Here is a 19,487-nt window from a genome sequence, read left to right as displayed (position 1 = left end):
TTGGCAAATTCATTGCAGGCCGAGTTTGATTGCAGGTCAGGTGGTTTGTCAGCCTGTCAACTGTGGCAAATAAAGCTCAATCATTGTTCATGTTTTTGTTTATGATTTCTGCAAAGAATGTTTCCTTTGCATGTTTTAGTGTGGAGTGATAGCTTCACAGTCTTTCTTAATATATTTCATAATAAACAAAGTTGAGTTTTACTTCATTTACGTTCGGCCCTACGGCTAAATTGTCTTGCAGATCTAAATGTTTGAACATTTTTCCATGGAGGTTTGTTCCTACCAGACACGACCTTCACTTTGATTTAGACAAAGAAATCAATGACATCTGAAATTTTACGATGGAAGTTATCTACCAGCTCATCTACAAGGTTAGATGAGCTGCTCTGATTCTGATTGCTCTGCATTCAGAACCAGAATCTGTTGGATTTGACAACTTTTTACACAAAAACAATGAATTTGACTTTGGTTGGTTTCAGTAAAGACATAAAATATAAATGGGTAGAAAAGGTGAATAACAAAAAACAATTCAGGTCTTACTACAGAGGGTAAATAACATTTAGGTCTGGGCTTTAACTAGGCCATTCCAACATAAAGATGCTTTGATCAGAACCATCCATGATAGCTCTGCCTCTAACAGGAGGAAGAAACAAGAGAAGATCAAATAAACACAATCAACAGGATCCTGTCAACACATCCTGAATCTGTCTTTGCTTTTTGTAACCCAACATGTAAATGTTGTTTCTTCCAGCGCTGTCTGATGAACTCAGACTGGTAGCAGGAAGGAGTCGCTGTGGTGGCAGACTGGAGAAGAAGGATCTGGGAGACTGGGAACCAGTGACTGATTGGAGAAGGAACTGGAACTTTACATCAGCAGCTGCAGCTTGCAGACAGCTCAACTGTGGATCTCTGGTGTCGTTACAAAGAGATGAGGACGACAATCTAGAGATCATCTGTTCAGGTGATTTCATATCCTGGCCATTGCCTTCCTGTTCTGCTTCCAACTCCACTGTAAAAAAATTCTCACTTCCAGCTCAGTCTGGGCTTCTTCCACTTCACCTGGATTCACTCTGGTAGATTTTCTACCGGACCAATCAGCGAACAGAAGGAGAAGTTTGAATGATGATGATTAGATTAAAGGGGAACCAGTGGAGCAGATTCAGGGTTATAAAAACCTCAATGTCATTGAGAAGAAGCTGATCAAATATTGAACTTCCTCCACAAATTAAGTTTAAAGTGTAAAAAGATGATAGTTTTCTATTATTCTGTGATTAAATCTGTTCTCACATTTGCTTTGTAGAAGACAAGGATGAAATATTAATAATTGATAATTCATAGGTTCTTTGTGATGTTGTAGTGTAATTTTCTCTGTTTGCTTTAAGTTTTTTTCCCACCCATCTCCAGGGCCGGCCTGCAGTATAAGCAGATGCTAAAAGTGTAAAGAATATTAAACAGTAGATTTAAAAATAACAAAACTCTGCCCAGCTCCCCTCTCCACCCGTTCTCCACTAGTTGGTTGGTTCCTCCACACAGAGTCTGCTCTGTATTGGAGCTTTGCTGAACAAACTGGAACCAAATTCAGTGAAAATGTTGAAGAAACTTTTTTCTTTCTGCATCCACAGACTCAGTCAGGCTGGTTCAAGGGACCAACCGGTGCTCAGGCAGACTGGAGGTGAAGACCGACCAGTCGTGGTCCTCAGTGTGTGAAAAAGACTTTGACCTGCAGGATGCAGAGGTGGTCTGCAGGGAGATTGGCTGTAGGCCTCCTTCAGTCCACCAGGGGGCGCTCTATGGAGAAGCAGAGGCTCCAGTGGGGAGCAGAGAGTTCCTGTGTGAAGGCAGTGAGTCTGCTCTGCTGAAGTGCAGCAGCAGGAAGAGTTCAGGTAGAAACAGCTGCTCACCTGGTCAAGCTGTTGGACTCACCTGTTCAGGTAGAGGAGGATCTGCAGACCTGCTGCTGTTCACTGCTTCACTTCCTTCATTAATGAACTCTCTGTCTCTGCTCAGCTCAAGACAACTTCAGGTTAGTGGGAGAGGCCAGCCGATGTGCCGGGAGACTGGAGATGATATATCAAGAAGAGTGGAGACCAGTGGCTGTTTTGTCTAGTTACTGGGACATGAACTCAGTTGCTGCAGTTTGTGCTGAACTGGACTGTGGTTCTGCTGTTTCAGCAAGAAATTCAGAGGAAGCTTCAGTGAGACCAGTTTGGAGGATCTGGTCTTACTGTTTGAAGTCAGGATCTGCATTAAAGAACTGTGTACCTTATGATGGAAACAGTGATCAGAGCCATGAGATCATCTGCTCAGGTAACTCTGAACTCTCATATTTATTTCTTTTAAAATGTTTCTTCCATCAGGTTCCAGATGTCTGCAGAGAAACCGTCACCTTTAACTAAGAACCTGAAACCTGGAGGAGAGGGAAACTAAAATAATTTAAATATCCAGATAAAGTTTTCAGTTTAGCCACATAGATGAACAAAAACTCATCATTTTAATAACTTTTAATCTCTGCTGCTTTAAAGTCGATGCATCAAAATCCCAGGAGGAGTTCAAGGAAATCAGACATTTTCAAAACCTGAAAATCTACAGAAAATTAACTTTGATCCAAAATGGTGGACTTCCTGTTTTTAGAGAAAATAGCAGGAAAACCTTTTGTTTGTTATGTTTGTTGGCCTGGCTGAACTAGGGGGCGCTGTTCAACCAATTTGCCAAATTTATTTTTAAATCAACTGAAATACAAACAATACCAGATTGTAAAGTTTGATTTACATTTAGTGACTTTATTAACATGTTTATGTCCCATAAATATGATAAATTCAGCAGAAATAAAAATGAATGATAAAATTCCAGGTACAGTCGGTTTCACTTCACCTTTGATGCTCTGAGTTTTTCTAGTTTGGTTTTCTTGGCCTTTATTTTTTTTATCAAACTCAGAGATGTTTCCATGTGTATCTATAAAAATAAAGTTCTGAAATATTTTAAACCTTTTTTCTTTCTGCATCCACAGACTCAGTCAGGCTGGTTCAAGGGACCAACCGGTGCTCAGGCAGACTGGAGGTGAAGACCAACCAGTCGTGGTCCTCAGTGTGTGAAACAGACTTTGACCTGCAGGATGCAGAGGTGGTCTGCAGGGAGATTGGCTGTAGGTCTCCTTCAGTCCACCAGGGGGCGCTCTATGGAGAAGCAGAGGCTCCAGTGGGGAGCAGAGAGTTCCTGTGTGAAGGCAGTGAGTCTGCTCTGCTGAAGTGCAGCAGCAGGAAGAGTTCAGGTAGAAACAGCTGCTCACCTGGTCAAGCTGTTGGACTCACCTGTTCAGGTAGAGGAGGATCTGCAGACCTGCTGCTGTTCACTGCTTCACTTCCTTCATTAATGAACTCTCTGTCTCTGCTCAGATCAAGATAACATCAGGTTGGTGGGAGAGGCCAGCCGATGTGCCGGGAGACTGGAGATGTTACATCAAGAAGAGTGGAGACCAGTGGCTGTTTATACTCGTTACTGGGACATGAACTCAGCTGCTGCAGTTTGTGGTGAACTGGACTGTGGTTCTGCTGTTTCAGCAAGAAATTCAAATAAAGCTTCAAAGGGAAAAGTTTGGAGGATCAGTTCTGACTGTTTGCGTTCAGGATCTGCATTAAAGAACTGTGTACCTTCTGATGGATTCAATTATCAGAGCCATGAGCTCATCTGCTCAGGTAACTCTGAACTCTCATATTTATTTATTTTAAAATGTTTCTTCCATCAGGTTCCAGATGTCTGCAGAGAAACCGTCACCTTTAACTAAGAACCTGAAACCTTGAGGAGAGAGAAACTAAAATAATTTAAATATCCAGATAAAGTTTTCAGTTTAGCCACATAGATGAACAAAAACTCATCATTTTAATAACTTTTAATCTCTGCTGCTTTGAAGTCGATGCATCAAAATCCCAGGAGGAGTTCAAGGAAATCAGACATTTTCAAAACATGAAAATTAACTGAAAATTAACTTTTGCTCCCAAATGGTGGACTTCCTGTTTTTAGTGCAAATAGCAGTAAAACCTTTTGTTTGTTATGGTTGTTGGCCTGGCTGAACTAGGGGGCGCTGTTCAGCCATTTTTCCAAATTTATTTTTAAATCAACTGAAAAACAAACACTTCCAGATTGTGAAGTTTGATTTACATTTATTGTATTTATTGACATGTTTATGTCCCATAAATATGATAAATTAAGCAGAAACAAAAATGAATGATAAAATTCCAGGTACAGTCGGTTTCACTTCACCTTTGATGCTCTGAGTTTTTCTAGTTTGGTTTTCTTGGCCTTTATTTTTTAATCAAACTCAGAGATGTTTCCATGTGGATCTATAAAAATAAAGTTCTGAAATATTTTAAACCTTTTTTCTTTCTGCATCCACAGACTCAGTCAGGCTGGTTCAAGGGACCAACCGGTGCTCAGGCAGACTGGAGGTGAAGACCAACCAGTCGTGGTCCTCAGTGTGTGAAAAAGACTTTGACCTGCAGGATGCAGAGGTGGTCTGCAGGGAGATTGTCTGTGGGCCTCCTTCAGTCCACCAGGGGGCGCTCTATGGAGAAGCAGAGGCTCCAGTGGGGAGCAGAGAGTTCCTGTGTGAAGGCAGTGAGTCTGCTCTGCTGAACTGCAGCAGCAGGAAGAGTTCAGGTAGAAACAGCTGCTCACCTGGTCAAGCTGTTGGACTCACCTGTTCAGGTAGAGGAGGATCTGCAGACCTGCTGCTGTTCACTGCTTCACTTCCTTCATTAATGAACTCTCTGTCTCTGCTCAGATCAAGACAACATCAGGTTGGTGGGAGAGGCCAGCCGATGTGCCGGGAGACTGGAGATGTTATATCAAGAAGAGTGGAGACCAGTGGATGTTATGGATCATTACTGGAACATGAACTCAGTTGTTGCAGTTTGTGCTGAACTGGACTGTGGTTCTGCTGTTTCAGCAAGAGATTCAGAAGAAGCTTCAGTGAGACCAGTTTGGGAGATCAAGTCTGACTGTTTGCAGTCAGGTTTTGAAGAAAAGAAATGTTTACCTCATGATGAAAACAATAATAAGAGCCACGAGTTCATCTGCTCAGGTAACTCTGAACTCTCATATTTATTTCTTTTAAAATGTTTCTTCCATCAGGTTCCAGATGTCTGCAGAGAAACCGTCACCTTTGATTTAATGGGACAATAAACTGGTATACTTATTTGTGGAGGAGTTTGGAATATAAGACTTAATCCATAGCTGAATATAATCCCATATCAGAATATGGTGTTATAGATATCTGTAGGAGTTTATATCCAACAACCCGTGATTATACTCATTTCTCTCATGAACATATGGTATACTCTAGAATAGGTTATTTCTTTACTGTTAAAAGAGATTGTCATAAGATTAGTAACTGTGAGATTGGCAACATTGACCTCTCTGATCATGCCCCCCTATTATTAACTTTAAAATTAGATGAGGAGCCTAAAAGTACACAATGGAGATTATATACGAGTATACTGTCTGACTGAATGACTTCCAAATCACGAAACTAATCAAATCTGACATAAACACATTTCTAAAAGAAAACAATATCAGAGAGGTTAGTCCAGAAATAGTTTGGGATGCACTAAAAGCAGTTATGGGAGGTAAAAATTATATCTTTCTGTGTCCAAAGAAAGAGAGCAAACCAATTAAAACTATCAGAATTAAACAACAAAATAAAAACGGTTGAGACAAAACATAAGAACTAAAACCAGAACATCATATAAAGCTTAAAGTATTAAGAAATAAACTTAATGCAATGTATTTACAAGAAATACGAAAAAAGATGATTTATACTAAACAGAGATATTATGAATCGAGAGCCAAATTAGCAAAACTCTTTGGGAGAAAATTTAAAAACCAACAAGCAGAAAACACAATATATAAAATAAGGGACCCAAATTCTGAGAGGTGTGTATATAAATAAAATGAAATCCAACAAACTTTTCAAACTTACTATAAACAATTATACACACAACCAAGCTTAAAAGATGGCAGCAAATTAAACAATTCCTTGAACAACTGAACCTACCTGTTCTGTCGTGTGATCAAAATCAAAGGTTAATAGCGAATATCACAGAGCGGGATCTCTCTTACGCCATTACAAAGCTTAAACAAACAAATCTCCTGGTCCGGACGGATTTCCGTCCAAAAGCAATTTAAGTCAGAGTTATCACCATTCCTCCTTCAAATGTTTAACATGGCTCTGAAAAAGGGTAAAATGCCACCAACATGGCAACAGGCTACAGTATCTGTTATTCCAAAAGAAGGAAAGGACCATCTGAGCTGCAGGTCCTACAGACCTATCTCCGTTCTTAATATTGATTATAAATCATTCACATCAATTCTCTCAAGGAGAATACAGGAGATACTCCCAGAACTTATTCAGACCAATCAGACCGGTTTTATCCCACAGAGACAAACCCATGATTATATCCGTCACACATTGCATATCCTGAACCACATTCAAAACTGCCAAACACCAGCTGCAGTGATCAGCCGCGACGCTGAAGAAGCTCTCGATACAGTAAGCTGGGACTTTCTATATAAAGAACTCGAGAAGTTAGGTTTCCACTCCAATTTTATTGACGTAATCAGGTCACTATACAAAAAACCAATTGCACAGATAAAAATCAATGGACATCTTTCAAATACCTTTGAATTAGAACAAGGAACGAGACGAGGATGTGGACTCGCTCCATTACTATTTGGCCTTTTCATGGAACCGTTCGCCCAACTAATTAGGCAAACTGACAATATCAAGAGTATAAACATTTCTGGTGAAGCACACAAAGTGGCGCTATATGCGGATGATGTGTTGTTATAAATTAGCGAATCAATCACGTCGCTGCCTACATTATTTGAGAGCTTGAGAAGCTTTGGTGAATTTGCAGGATATAAATTGAATGTGAAAAAAATCGCAGATATTGACATTTACTTATAATCCACCAAATTCTTTGTGGGTCGAACTAAAACTTTAATGGGACCAAACTGTATTGAAATACCTTGGGGTTCTGATCCCCAAAGATACAACCACTATAGCTAAGATCTTCTGACCAAAATTAGACTGGATATACAACGATGGACTGTCACCCTTCATGGGTTTAACCCAAAGAATTTAATCTGTCAAAATGAACCTACTACCAAGATTCATTTTCTTGTTTCAAGCCCCACAGGGAGAAATTACAAGAAAGCAATTTATAGAGTGGGACATAATGCTTTCCAGATTTCTATAGCTCAGGGAAAAATGCAGAGAATTAGATTTAAAACACTACAGCTTTCAAAAGAAATGTACCGCAATTAAAGAACTACTTCTATTCTGCACAAATTAAGCCACTGATAAACCTTTGTAATAAAAACTACAACGCCCGATGGAAGGATATTGAATTGGCTCTATCTCCAGACACCCCCTTACAGGCAATCTGTGGGAATAAAGATTTAGAACAGATTAAACTCAAAAATGAAAATCCTTGGATAAGATCCCAATTAAAGATCTGGACAGATGTTAAACAGGAATATAAACTACATGACACGCTTACGATCCTGATTTTAAACCAAATCAAACAGATACAGGATTCTGTAGTTGAACATCTGAACGCAAAACAACACATTTCTCATTAATGGATAAAGGACAAATAAAAGACTTTCAAACACTTAAAACGATTTATAACTTGGGAAGACAGAATTTTTATAAATACCTACAAGTACGCCATTATCTTAATCAGGAAACTATCAGACATATAGATGAACAGGAACCAGTGCTTAAAGAAATACTAACGGTATATTAGGAATAATCCAAAAAGGCATTATATCACGGTTATTTAAGGGACTTATGAGTAAAAAAACATATTCAACTTTATATGTGAAAACAAAATGGGAAAAGGAAATTAAAATGAAAATCCCAGAAGAAAAATGGCCTAGTTACTGCATGACAGTTTGGAGATGTACTAATTTGTACTCATGGATAGAATTTAACTGGAAATGCTTACATTCACTGTTTTATAACACCGAAACAGAAAATCTCTCATACCAGGGGGCAGCCTGAGTGCTGGAGGCAATATGGAAACACAGAACCCGACCACTGGCATATATTTTGGGACTGTACAATTATAAGACATTATTGGATAGAAATACTCACAAATATTGAAAATATCTTGAAAATGAAAATACCTTCTAAATGTACTATTTTCATTGGAGGTGACACAGAATGCCTACCTGACAACATAAACTATCTGTTTCAAATACTAATCACAGCCTGTAAACAAACTGTCACCAGACGCTGGATCCTCCCTGAACCTCCCACTATAGAAGAATGGATAGAGTGTGTTAATGAAATCTATCAGATGGAAAGATTAATGTCAGGTTTGACACCTATTAAAGACAAGTTGAACAAACACAGAAAAGACAAGAGAGTTAGATTCTTTTGTACTCGCGAGGAGAACGGGCAGAGATGTGTTTACAGTTACAAATCTCCAAACGCTCTGAAACACATTTGTCCGCTCCTCTCTTTTTATTACTTTCAGAGTCCCTATCACAGCAGGCACTGCAACTCTAAGGGGTGGGGACAAAACATTTAGTTGCAGTGCTAATGACAATCACTAACTAAACACATGTTATCTTGCATTAAAACACAGAGTAAAAACAGAACAGGTCGTATATCTTCAAGGCGACGATTCTTCAGCTATCTAACAGCTCAAAGGAAGAAGAAGTCCTGCTGAGCAATGAACCCCATGAGCACGGTTATCACTCTTCTCTTCAGGGAGGCCCTCTTGTGAAGACGGAGATAAAGTAGATCAAATACAGAAACAGTCTTTATGATGAAGGAAAAGAAAACAATCAAGGAACATCATATAAGTAACACTATTGTTATAAATGAAACAAAAAATATATGATAATATATATACATTTCACCTAACAATTAACATTTCTAATTCATTTTCAACTGAACAAGTTCATTATCTTGTGGTCCAAATGGGTGTCCTATGTCACCCAAACACAATATGCAAGAATACTAGATTGTTGAGAATTTAAAAAAACACTTCATCCTTCAGGAAGTGTCTATTTACTATATAATTTACTGAGTTATACAGATAAAAGTAATGTCTCTCCAAAATAAAAACCCCATGTTCCATATTTTTAATTTGTTTTTGTAAATAGAAATGTAAATAAAATGAATTTTGAATCTGATCACAGACTGAAATTGTGCTTTTGTCATCTTCTCAATACCTCAAAAATAAATTATATAAAAAAATTCCAGGTACAGTCGGTTTCACTTCACCTTTGATGCTCTGAGATTTTGTAGTTTGGTTTTCTTGGCCTTTACTATTTTATCAAACTCAGAGATGTTTCCATGTGTATCTAGAAAAATAAAGTTCTGAAATATTTTAAACCTTTTTTCTTTCTGCATCCACAGACTCAGTCAGGCTGGTTCAAGGGACCAACCGGTGCTCAGGCAGACTGGAGGTGAAGACCAACCAGTCGTGGTCCTCAGTGTGTGAAAAAGACTTTGACCTGCAGGATGCAGAGGTGGTCTGCAGGGAGATTGGCTGTGGGCCTCCTTCAGTCCACCAGGGGGCGCTCTATGGAGAAGCAGAGGCTCCAGTGGGGAGCAGAGAGTTCCTGTGTGAAGGCAGTGAGTCTGCTCTGCTGAACTGCAGCAGCAGGAAGAGTTCAGGTAGAAACAGCTGCTCACCTGGTCAAGCTGTTGGACTCACCTGTTCAGGTAGAGGAGGATCTGCAGACCTGCTGCTGTTCACTGCTTCACTTCCTTCATTAATGAACTCTCTGTCTCTGCTCAGCTCAAGACAACTTCAGGTTGGTGGGAGAGGCCAGCCGATGTGCCGGGAGACTGGAGATGTTACATCAAGAAGAGTGGAGACCAGTGACTGTTTATACTCGTTACTGGGACATGAACTCAGCTGCTGCAGTTTGTGGTGAACTGGACTGTGGTTCTGCTGTTTCAGCAAGAAATTCAAATAAAGCTTCAAAGGGAAAAGTTTGGTGGATCAGTTCTGACTGTTTGCGTTCAGGATCTGCATTAAAGAACTGTGTACCTTCTGATGACAACAGTGATCAGAGCCTTGAGTTCATCTGCTCAGGTAACTCTGAACTCTCATATTTATTTCTTTTAAAATGTTTCTTCCATCAGGTTCCAGATGTCTGCAGAGAAACCGTCACCTTTAACTAAGAACCTGAAACCTTGAGGAGAGAGAAACTAAAACTGGTTTAAATATTACTGACAGACTATAGATCTATCATAGAGGTGCTAGTCATCATGTTTAAACATGCTAGTAACCATGGCAACCAGTCTGTGATCAGCTCCTGTCTCTTTCTCATTCATGCCATCTTGTTTTCCACCTCAGATTAGATCCAGTTGTCTCTGTGTTTCCTCTGCGTTCCCAGGTCTGCTGGTTGAGCCGCTCATCTTCCTCTCTTCCTCCACTGACGGGGTCTCCACAGGCAGAAAGCAGGGGTCTGAGCTCCTCATTGGCTCACATTTCAGCATCATGTGCTCCATCATACCTCAGTATGAAGGCGGCTCCTTCCAGCTCATCTTCAGCACCTCTAACTACACTCAGAACCAGACCCTGCCAGCTGTTAATCACTCCGCCCTCTTCCTGTTCTCTGCTGCTGGCCACGCCCACCAAGGAACCTACCGCTGCGTTTACCACGTCTACGTTTTCTCCTATAACTTCTCCTCTATCAGCCAGCCTCTCAACGTCACTGTCTCAGGTAAACTCATGGAGTCCATGAGGAAAAGTTCTGCTTCAGGTGAACCAGCAGCTGTCTGCCTCATTCATGAGGTCAGAGAGGAGGATTGATGATATTACTGTTCATGATCAGATCTACAGGCAGCATGAAAACAACTCATCTGATGAAAGCTGATCCTGAATCTGTTTCATTCAGTTTCAGCCTCTCCCACTGCTTTGATCATCAGTCTGGTTGTCGTCCTGCTGGGTATGCTGGGATCAGTCCTGCTCCTCTACTTTAAGGTACTGCATGTATCATGCATGATGTGTTCAGTTGGGAAAGTTCTTGCATTGAAGCTGAACCATCCTCTGTTTCCAGGCCAGGAGAAACCAGAAGTCTGGACCAGAAAACAACCATCATGATGAAGGATCCAGAGCTGAAGGCAGCTTAGAGGAGGAGACTGCAGTCTGAAGGAACCAGGAGAAAATGATCTTCATTTCACATCTGCAGGAAGGAGCAGAGACATGTTTCAGACTCCTGGAAATCTATCCGTCTATGTATCTATGATAAAATGTCTCTGTGCTCCTGCAGCAGGAAGGAAGTTCAACATTCAGAAATTTGTATCTGGACTAAACCTACTTAAGTTAAACTTATATAAGAAGGGAACACAAAACAAAACATTCAACAAACAAAATATAACAGAAAACCCACTTCATCAAAATCTGATCTACATCAACCTTGCAAGGAAAGCATATGATAGGATATGTGGGGTCAAAGGTCAGGTAGCCAATTCCATCAGGCCCTGAACCCAGCTTGTGTCCTTGTCTTAGTTGGGGTTCTGAATTGTTGTGTGACTAATGTAATACAGTTGATCCTAGCTTGTAATACTTTGTCCTGCCTTAATTTTTTATATCTTTTCTCTCGTTATTGTATAGTTTTAGCCACTTTAGCCAGCCAGGCAGTGAGCTGCGTGTCAGCCCACTGCACAGTCTGTGTCCACTTGTACTTTCTCCTGCCTTTGTTGCATGTTTCTCAGCGTGACGTTCATATTCCATTAGCTCCTGAACGGTGGAGGTATTAAATGCCACTTGATGTTTTCTGATCCATTTAGTAATAGGTGGGTGGAAACCTGACCTTAGCATATTTTTAAGTTTTTGTTGGTAAGGGGAGTTATTTCGGTCATCATATGGGATGTCTCTGTGGAATCAATATTTCTTTTTCAAAGCGGATTTTGAAATCATCTACATCCTCCCCGGACTTTTGTTTTACTGATCTAAGGTGGGAATAATCCGTGTGTCTAGCATAGACTTCCTTAACCCTTTTTGTAATCCATCCCACTGATTTTGTTGTTCACTACAACTGGGACCCTGGTGTGGGAGTACATTCGTTGGGTCAGGGGAGGAGTGTCCAGTATAATTGCCCCGGACTTTTGCCCAGTCTTTCCCTAAGGAAAATTGCAAGGCTTGGCCAAATTCATGAGACGGGCCTTGTGTTGCTTGTTTTTTTTCTTTTTTGGCAGGCCGGCCTGTTGGCACACCCCCTGATGCTTCGGGAGCGTCCTCGCTTGGATCTAAGTCAGAGGTTGGGGGTGGGGGTCGTTGCACACGCGCTCCAGTTCGGGGTTGAGTTTCGTTATCTTCCGATCTGACAAACATAGCTTCTGTTTTTTGATTTGATGTATTTTTAGCGCTCGCAGTTTGTTTATTTTGTGCTTGTGTTAGCCAGCTACGTGCAACCTCAAGCACTTTTAATTTTTTCTGTTGTCTGGTACCAGTCTTTGAACTAGCGCTTGTTTTCAACCTACACACCACGTTTTTCCATTGTCCTATTTTCAACACGCCAGTTACACCAGACTCCTTAAGACCTCCCTACTTGCCTTGTGAAGAACCCATTTTTCAGTGTTTTAGCCCCGTTCCTTACACACCTCGGGTGGTCTATACGGAACGGGAATATGGAGAGCAGGGTGACGGTCAAGTTCTTATTGTGGCAATTCTCACTTCGACTCAACGGTTAATTGAGTGGAGCATTGACGACAACAAGCCATCACCCACTCTCCCACTGCTTTTAGGCTTCACCCTTTTAAATATTTCCCTTCATAGCTTTCAATTCTTTCCCTTCGTGGTTCCAATACTTAACCAGTTGCTTTCTTTACTTAAAGGTTGTGGACAAAAATCTTGTGTAATAACAGATCAGGCTGAGACTCTGGCAAATGGCAAAGAGCAAAGCTTTATTTCGTCTGCAGACGGAGAACAAACACAGCAGCAAGCTGCTCTGAGTTCTGATTTGGAGCTGCAAGCTCTCACAATAGCTTGCTGCATTGTGTAACTCATGTTACACAATGTAGTCATTCCAGTCTCAGTTGAACAATATACAAGCCACGTAATCACACTGGAGGGTCAGTTAACTCCTTGGATGATAAACATCTTCTTGTTCAAATATGTGAGTTTCCAAATAAATCAGGCTTGATAATGGAACAATTTTGCATAACAACAACATTTTCAAACCAGAATATCCAGCAGGTGCATCAAACTCTTGAAACTCTGAGCTGGTGATTTTCCATAGAGAAACTACTTAAGCCTCAGAACTTCTATCTAAACTGTCTGTTCTTTTCTGTTAACAAATTCTGGTGCCTTGCTGCCGCTAGCAGGCTGCTGCAATTGCTGCAGGGAGAGGTCAACAAGAAACCTATCTAACTGGTTCTGCAGAGATTCTCTAGTCTTCATTCTCTAACAGGTTGAACAAAACTAATGTGGTTAAATGAGTAAAAGAATTAAATACAATTGTTAAAAGAAATAATAAAAAAATTGTACTTCACAAGCTGAAAAAAGAGTAAAAATACCCACTATCTACCTTTTAGATAGTTGCTTCTTTACTTGAAGGTGAAAAAGGAGTAAAAATACCCACTATCAACTGTTTAGATAGTTGCTTTCTTTACTTAAAGGTGAAAAAGGAGTAAAAATACCCACTATCAACTGTTTAGATAGTTGCTTTCTTTTCTTAAAGGTGAAAAAGAGTAAAAATACCAACTATCTACCTTTTAGATTGTTGCTTTCTTTACTTAAAGGTGAAAAAGGAGTAAAAATACCCACTATCAACTGTTTAGATAGTTGCTTTCTTTTCTTTAAGGTGAAAAAGAGTAAAAATACCCACTATCTACCTTTTTAGACAGTTGCTTTCTTTACTTAAAGGTGAAAAAGGAGGAAAAATACCCACTATCTACCTTTTAGATTGTTGCTTTCTTTACTTAAATTTGAAAAAGAGTAAAAATACCCACTCTCTACCTTTTTAGATAATTGCTTTCCCTTGATGTTTAAACGGTGGACTCAAACCTCCCGTACCATTCACTTACTTGGTTGATCCCTGCTCTGTCCCGGTTTGGATCCCGTCAATCTGCCGTTGCCGGAAGCAGGTGACCTAAGATGCTGGCCCAGCGAGGAAGTTACATCCTGGGACTTTCAGATGGCAGATTTCAGCGCGTCCTACTCCCTCCGTCAGAGGGCAGGTATGTTGGGATCCCGGACGAGCCCCCAAGATGTTGGCTCTAATTTGGTTCCCAATCTGCAAGGAATCAACCAGAGACACAAGTTACTCTTCTGCAGAAGAGGGGAGAGGAGCCAGACACGGAGAACCGCAGTCAAACAACTGTCTGGGATCAACTCCACCGGTTCTCACCTCTCAGCTGCTTTTTATTATCACGTCAAGGAAAAGAGGGTTGGGTTGCTTTACATAGTCACCCAGATAGTTTCTTCAGAGAACTCTGCCACAGGATGTTCTAGGATGCTCTTACAAGGCACAAAGCTGACTCGTCTATGACAGACAGTTTGATAACACCAGAAGAGTGAGTGAGCATTTCTGATCTCCAAACAAACATTGATAAAACAAGAAGAGTGTGTAGCGTTTCTAATCTTCAAGCAAACATCCAAAGAACAGTTAATAATGTGTCATAAAAGAAAAGGGTCCAAAGAAGAAACATAAAAGAATAATAATATGAAAACATATAAACTCATAATTTAAATAACCTTAGATAATGATTTTTTCCAACATGCAGGAACATGTTTTAAATAACATGTGCACATTTAAAAAGAGATATCTCAAACTTATATTAGGATCTAGCAACAACCAATAATTTCTTGTTGTCTGGTACCAGTTTTTAACCTAGCGCTTGTTTCCAACCCAAACACCATGTTTTTCCATTGTTCTACTTACAACACACCATCTATAATGTACTTCGTTTCCATTTAGTCAGGTACATTAAGTTTCCTGGCTCTATTTGAAACATTTTTTAATTTTATTTTTTATTATTATTCCTTTATTTAACCAGGTAAACCCCGTTGAGATCCAAATCTCATTTTCAAGAGGGACCAGGGCAAAAAATTTGCAATACATAGCAACCTGGTTACAAGATAAAAACAATTAATACATATGCACAAGTATAAAACAATAAAAACAATTTAAAACAATGACACTGTTTCATAGAATCTTGTTGCCTATCTTTAAACTGATCGAAATAAGTCCAGTGAATCATTTCCGACATCTTAAGTTCAGACTGCAGCTGATTCCAGGCTGTGGGGGCAAAACACTGAATGCCTGCTTCCCTTTTTCAGTTCGACAGCGTGGGACATGCAGAAGAATAATGTTATTGGAGCGAAGAGAACGAAAACTGATAGTTCTATGTAGGAGAATGGATAAATATGCAGGGGTTAGACCGAGTAGAGATTTATATATAAGGATCATTAAATGATTGTTTCTCCGTTGACTTAAAGGAGGCCATTCAGGTTTTGTGTACAAATCATGATGATGTGTCAAACGTCGACTACCGGTTATAAATCTTAAAGCGCAATGATGCACAGTATTTAAAACCTCTAGAACCCGACGGACCCACCGGTGGGTCCAGCTGCCACGTGACCTCGGCTCGCTCTGTAAACAAGGGCTTTACGTGCCTTTATTTTTTTTTTTTATTATTATCCGCTAAAAGAGGCTTTAATCTTTCAAAAACTATTCCGCATAAAGGTTTTGCCCAAAATGTTAAGATTTTAGAGCTATTTAAAAACCGCTGATGAGATTTAAAGGTCTTCGGGCGATGACGCAACTGCCCGGAAAACACCCGATCAGCTGATCATCACGACCATTTTGTGTCTTCACGAGACAGTGGAAAGACTCTCAGAGCTTGGCACAAAATGTCGGCTATGCAAAATCATGACGTATTTTCCGGAACACGATCTAAACGCGTGCGTAATCTATGCGTTCTTTGTGCGTACTCCGTGCGCTATTGAAATGCGCTCAGTGAATGGTTCTTTTCGGGATAGGTGTCGATGGGCGCAGTTCGAAGCATTCAAATAAGGTGTGTACAGCAAGAATTATCATTTCACTTGTGCGTTCTGCGAAAGAACAACGGTTTTTCGATTTGCTACGAGCGGAGCTAACTCTAGCAAAAATTAGCTCAACTGCAATGGCGCAGAGGAAGATGTCAGATGTGGAGGCGCTGTAAGAAATATTTCGGAGCGATGTGGAGCTGGAAAACTATTCTTATAGCTAGTGGGATTCGGAGGAGGAGGAAGAGGAGAGAGCCGGAGAGGACAGACCCCCTCAGAGCCGGACACAGCTGACAGACAGCTGACAGACTTGATCTCGGTGATCTGTAAGTTTCCACCCGCAATTTCACAACAAATATTTGATGTTTTGGTTCTATTTATTTATTTATTTATTTGATTATATGCTTGTAATAACGGCAGGAAGTAAAACCATGTGGTTATTTGTTTATTTATGTTTTACTAAAATATGTTTTATTTTACTAGTAAGGATTTCATGTTTACTTTGTAATAAACCTCTAATTCTTCAAATACTTTATTTTTATTTATAGTCAAGTGGAAGCTGAACCATCAAGCTCAGATGGAGCTGAACCTCCCCCCCCCACATCTCATGATTCTTCATCTTCTTTGAGGTAAGATGTCCATTATGCCAAAAAAATTGCAAAATTGTTTATTTGTTCTTGGAAATTACTTCAAAAAGTATTTTTGACTGTTTTACCTTGTTTCAATAAAAGTTTTCTATTTGGAGTCAAAGAAAGAGCTTTTAGTTCATCATTATTATACATATTATACTGTGCACGATGGTACATTTTGCATATAAATGGGGTAAATGTCATGACCAATGGTTATATTATATGTAGAAAGTGTCATTAGATGGCAATAAGCTATTTAATTTTAACAAACCCCCAGTATTGATGTAATAAACACATTTGGCACATTTGGCACATTTTTGGATAAATGTGCCAAAATGGCCTCTCCGCCTAAGAAATTTCTCACTAATACCATTCTAAAATGAATATGATTCATCTGATTGAGTCCAAATTTGGTATACTTTTACACAACATTTAGATTTAAAAGTCTGTACTACTTTTTTGTGCTATAAATAATATTTTGGTAGTGTTTTGCAATGTTTATTTCAAAGAAAATTTTGGCGAGGTTCAAAAAATGCAAAATATTTTGTATTTTGTCCCTAATATTTCAGGCAGGGTCAAAGCTACAATGGTGCTGACACCAGAAAACCATTCTATGACATCTTACCTTTACAGAGGTACCAAAAGTTTCTTCTTAAATCTAATAGCTCTGAGGCTGTAAGTGATTTACTTTTGTGTGTTTTTGTCAGGCAGAAATTTATTTATACCCCCTTAGGGTCCAACAGGTATGATTAAAGACATTTGGTCAAAGCATTCGTATATAAAACATCTCCATAATCCAAAAGTGGCAGGAATGTATCTGCTACCAATTTTCTTCTAGCTTTGAGTGTAAAACAAGATCCATTTCGATAATAAAACCCAATTTTCATTTTCAATGTCCGTAGTAGATTTGCTATGTGATTTTTAAAAGAGAGTTCATTATCTAGAATAAAACCAAGATATTTATAATTACTGACAAACTTGGTTTGTGCTCCTACAGCAGTGGGACATAAAATTTTCATCCTCTTTAACACTTTTCTCCTTCCTTTGTGAAGAACCCATTTTTTATAACAGTGTTTTCATCCCGTTCCTTATGCCTAGAGTGGGCTCTACAGAACGGGGACAGGAAGAGTGGGGTGGTGGCAAGGTCTTGTTGCTGCAATTCTCGCTTCGACTCAACGGGTGATTGAGTGGAAAATTATCCACAACAAGCCCACCACTTACTTTTCCCACTGTTTTTAGGTGTCACACTTATTACCTTTCCCTTCGTGTGTGTGTTTTTTTACAATTCCCTTTTTTACTTTACTTGACATCAAACGGGGGACTTAAAACCACGCGTAAATTTCACTTACTTGGTTGATTCCTGCTCTGTCTTGGTTCGAGTCCCGTCAATCTGCCGATGGCAGAAGGAGGTGACCTAAGACGCTGGCCCAGCGAGGAAGTTACCCCCCGGGACTTTTCAGGACAGGTCCGAAGAACCTGACTGCCAGCAGATTCCAGCGCGTTGTACTCCTTCCGTCAGCGGCGGGTATGTTGGGAATCCGAACGAGCCTCCAAAATGTTGGGTCTATTTTAGTTCCTAACCTGCAAAGAATCAACCAAAAACACAAATAACTTTTCTGCAGAAGAGGGAAGCTGAGCCAGACGCAGAGAACCCGCCGTCAAACACTGTCTGTGATCAACTCTGCCGGCTCTCATTCCCCTACTGCCTTTTATTATGATTACAAGGAAGGAGGTTGGGCATTTTCACACAGTCCTTTACCACAACCTTTACCACAAGCTGCTCTGGAACCTTCCGTGGACATGCCCTTACAAGAACCACAAGATGTTCTGGGACCTTCTGTGGACATGCCCTTACAAGAACCACAAGATGTTCTGGGACCTTCTGTGGACATGCCCTTAGAAGAACCACAAGATGTTCTGGGACCTTCTGTGGACATGCCCTTACAAGAACCACAAGATGTTCTGGGACCTTCTGTGGACATGCCCTTACAAGGGCATGAGGCTGACCGTTACCAATCAGTTTCATCAGGAAGCTGTTAACACAATAATGTGTAAATGTTTCTAGCCTACAGGCAAACACCCAAGAAACAGTTAATAAAGTACCACAAGAGAAATGAGTCAAGTATACAACACACAGAATAATAATATGAAAACATAGCCTTTCAAATAAACTCAGAAGTAAATGAACGTAGATAATAATTTTCCCAACACAAAGGTTTCTCTTTTGCACTCACCTTTATATGGTTTATCCACCCTTTTGGTGCGTTTGCATTGGCTAGCACTGTTGCTGTGCTTGTTTCATTGGCTGTCTGCTTGGACAGATGATCTCATATCCATCACTGTCTTAGAAACATTATGTCCTGATGTCTGTGCTAATGTCTCAGGGTTGCTCAACCTCCTATGTCCATTGCCTGCACAAGCTTTTCTCTGAAACGTTTACGTTGTTCAACACCCTGCTTCCATATAAGGCGTTGATCATCTCTGCTCTCCAGTTAGTTCCCCTTTTCCCCCTAACCTTTCGCCTACCATCTACCTCCAACACAACATCAGTGACCTTTAATCGCAGTTACATGTTTTACACCATCTCAAGTTCAATGTCAAACTCACATCCATACTTTTCAGTTTCTTTGATTTAGCATTCATTTATAATATTATAACCATAACTCATTAGTTACACTTATTATGATCTTAATGTGAATTATTAGAGATTTTTTCTGAAAAGAAACCAAGAATAATCCACGATTCTAGTTATTTGATACCAAAGTTACAGTTACTTGTTTTACTTGTAAGTATTTCCACAAGTGTATGTCTAAAGATTATTGTAAGTAAACCAGTAATA

The 19,487-nt window shown here is 39.9% G+C and overlaps 1 protein-coding gene and 1 long non-coding RNA gene across 2 annotated transcripts; both read left to right on the top strand.

Moving 5' to 3' along the window:
- The first annotated feature begins 1,892 nt into the window (after positions 1-1,892).
- On the top strand, positions 1,893-11,592 carry LOC111611980. The gene is made up of 5 exons (XM_023351301.1): positions 1,893-1,931; positions 2,008-2,307; positions 10,420-10,749; positions 10,924-11,009; positions 11,086-11,592. The coding sequence occupies exons 2-5, from the start codon at positions 2,064-2,066 to the stop codon at positions 11,176-11,178; spliced, it is 753 nt and encodes a 250-aa protein (XP_023207069.1). The 5' UTR covers positions 1,893-1,931; positions 2,008-2,063; the 3' UTR covers positions 11,179-11,592.
- Positions 4,670-9,579, top strand: LOC111611987. The gene is made up of 3 exons (XR_002754341.1): positions 4,670-4,701; positions 4,784-5,077; positions 9,431-9,579. It is a non-coding gene; the product is annotated as an uncharacterized LOC111611987 (long non-coding RNA).
- Positions 11,593-19,487: the final 7,895 nt, after the last annotated feature.

This window comes from Xiphophorus maculatus, chromosome 18 (genome assembly GCF_002775205.1).
Source record: "Xiphophorus maculatus strain JP 163 A chromosome 18, X_maculatus-5.0-male, whole genome shotgun sequence".
Taxonomy (NCBI): Eukaryota; Metazoa; Chordata; class Actinopteri; order Cyprinodontiformes; family Poeciliidae; genus Xiphophorus; species Xiphophorus maculatus.
Note: the sequence above shows the minus strand (reverse complement) of the source record. Positions and strands in the feature narration are given on the sequence as shown.

Excerpts from the sequence above, each read along its gene's own strand:
- LOC111611980 (XM_023351301.1), top strand. The coding sequence starts at position 2,064 with ATGATATATCAAGAAGAGTGGAGACCAGTGGCTGTTTTGTCTAGTTAC. Across the intron at positions 10,750-10,923 it reads TCTCAACGTCACTGTCTCAG|TTTCAGCCTCTCCCACTGCT; the intron begins GTAAACTCATGG and ends TGTTTCATTCAG. Across the intron at positions 11,010-11,085 it reads TCCTGCTCCTCTACTTTAAG|GCCAGGAGAAACCAGAAGTC; the intron begins GTACTGCATGTA and ends CTCTGTTTCCAG.